Raw genomic sequence first — 2,277 nt, 5'->3', positions numbered from 1 at the left:
TGGTTGAGGCCCTGCTTCTATTGTAGAGGACCTGGGTTCGATTCCCACCACCCACACCTTGGCTTACAACTGAGTATAACTCCAGTTCCAAGAGATCTAGCTGCCTAGTGTTTTGACCTCTATGGGCACCTGGCACCCGCATGGTACACAGATGTGTGCAAAACAACCAACAACATGACATAAAAATAATTAAAAATAAAGAAATTGGCAACACCAGGTATCAGAGACAGAGGCAACAACATCCTGGACTTCAGAAACCACACAGATTCGAACATCATGGGGGACCCTCAAAATACTTTCTTTTCTGTCAAAATGGGGACCCAGATCCCACAGTGCCTCCCGGAGTGGAGCTTAGCCTTGTAGAAAGAGTGAAATTTTTGCCTCCACTTATTGATGGGAGAGCAGCACTCTGGGGAAGTCCCTCCTTCTGTAGGCTCACCCTTCTCCATTCTGCCACATCTGGCTTTCTTATGCTTCTTTTCCATTTGGGTGGAAATAAGTCTTGATATATCTGTTGAATTCTGTACCAATATTGCTCCTGCACCTCTTCCAAAACAAGAAAAATTAATTTAGGTGGGATGATCTTGGCATTTGGATACAGGGGACATTTTAAAAAGTAAGCAAGAGGGGTGCTGGAGAGATGGCTCAGAAGTCAAGAGCAGTGGCTGCTCTTCCAAAGGTTCCTGAGTTCGATTCCCACCAACCACATGGTGGCTCACAACCATCTACAATAAGAGATCTGGTGCCCTCTTCTGGCCTGCAGACATACATGCAGGCAGAACACTGTATACATAATAAATAAATTTAAAAAAAAAAAGTAAGCAAGAGAATAGTCCACATCCTTAGTACTTTTCCTGGGACAGTAGAGCTCGCTGAGGTACCTATTAGGGCTATGGGCTATAGACAATGTATCCTCCATGACCATTTTTGAGAAAATCTGACGTAAGAACTGCAAAAATATATAGCATCTAATACGCAGCCTACATAACTGACAATGGCCTGTGGGCTTCAAGTGGAAAGGAAATGTTTGGGGCACCTCAAGTTAGGGGTTTAGACTGACATCCACATATTCGCGCCCAAGAACCCTATTCCAGAGAAAAACAGAACATTCCCACACACTTCGTCCAGTTCACCTCAGATTCCATACCGTCACCCCCCATTCCACCAGAGACATCTCTCCTTGTTTTCCTCACAGAAGGGAAAGAGTGAGGGGGTTTTAGATTCCAGTGCTCTCTGGACCCCACAGCCCCCAGGGGAGTCCCCAGGATTTGCTGTTACCAGATTCCCATGGGGATTGTGCATCTGGAGGACAAGAGGATTCCAAGACACACCAGCACACGCATGAATGTGACCAGCAGCCTGTAAGGGCGGAAGGGACTCACAGGCTAGCTACTATGCTCCTGATATCCACTGGAGGCCATCCTATAGCCAGCACAGGGAGCGGGGGTTTCTTCAATAGCCCACGCTGTACATACAGGCCATCAACACTGGGTAGAGCTACGCTTTCATCAGCTCACAGTCTACTCATAAAAAACCTCTGCAGCCCATCTTAATAGGATTGGAATCTCGGTCTGGCCACCAAGGCTTATGCTGCCTCTGCTTAGACACACTTCTGTCTCACTTCCATCCACAGTGTTCCACAACACCAGCAGAATCCTTTCCAGCTGCTCACACACAGGCCTTTGTTTTTCTTCTCTACTTTATGGAACCTCACTCTAATCCTAGCACTGCACTCGTAACACACGGAGCCCTGGCTCTCACAGCCCCAGCAGCCGACCTCTGCTCTGAGCCCTCGCCTCAGGGGACAACCTCTGTTCCGGTGAATGGACACTTGTTCCTCTCCTGCCACTCCTTAGAAATGATGGGTTCCGGAGCCAGAGTGTGTAGGGTCCACGCTGCATGGGTGCCAGAGTCCAGAGCACCTACCCCAGCTGCTGCTGCTGCTGCTGCTGCTGGGCCGTCCCTCTGGCAAACCTCAGAGGCAAGAGTGCCCACTCCCACTCATTTCTCATCCTCTCTCAGGTACAACTAAAGAGTGGGTCCCTCCTGTCACACAGGTTCTTGCTATCTTCAGCAGCCCTCCAGCATCCTGTAATTCCTAGCCTCTCCACTTCCATGGGAAGCAGGAGTCCTCCAGGTATCCCACACAAGCCACAGGGAGGGCATCACTTGCAGTTTTGACCCATCTCTAGTGTGGCATCCCTGACAGGGTGCCTGCTACCGTGTCCCACAGCTGGAAAGGCCTGCTGGCCTCCCAGATGCTCCCTTCCCACGGAT

General features: G+C 49.6%; 1 protein-coding gene across 1 annotated transcript in view; it reads right to left on the bottom strand.

Annotated features, from left to right (window-relative positions):
- Positions 1-2,012, bottom strand: part of LOC118574732 (doublesex- and mab-3-related transcription factor C1-like) — a 5,352-nt gene extending 3,340 nt beyond the window's left edge. Inside the window, exon 1 of the mRNA XM_036175639.1 lies at positions 1,927-2,012. Coding sequence (XP_036031532.1) covers positions 1,927-2,012 — 86 coding nt within the window. The remainder of the gene's footprint in view (positions 1-1,926) is intronic.
- Positions 2,013-2,277: the final 265 nt, after the last annotated feature.

Source organism: Onychomys torridus, chromosome X (genome assembly GCF_903995425.1).
Source record: "Onychomys torridus chromosome X, mOncTor1.1, whole genome shotgun sequence".
In the NCBI taxonomy this organism is placed as follows: domain Eukaryota; kingdom Metazoa; phylum Chordata; class Mammalia; order Rodentia; family Cricetidae; genus Onychomys; species Onychomys torridus.
Note: the sequence above shows the minus strand (reverse complement) of the source record. Positions and strands in the feature narration are given on the sequence as shown.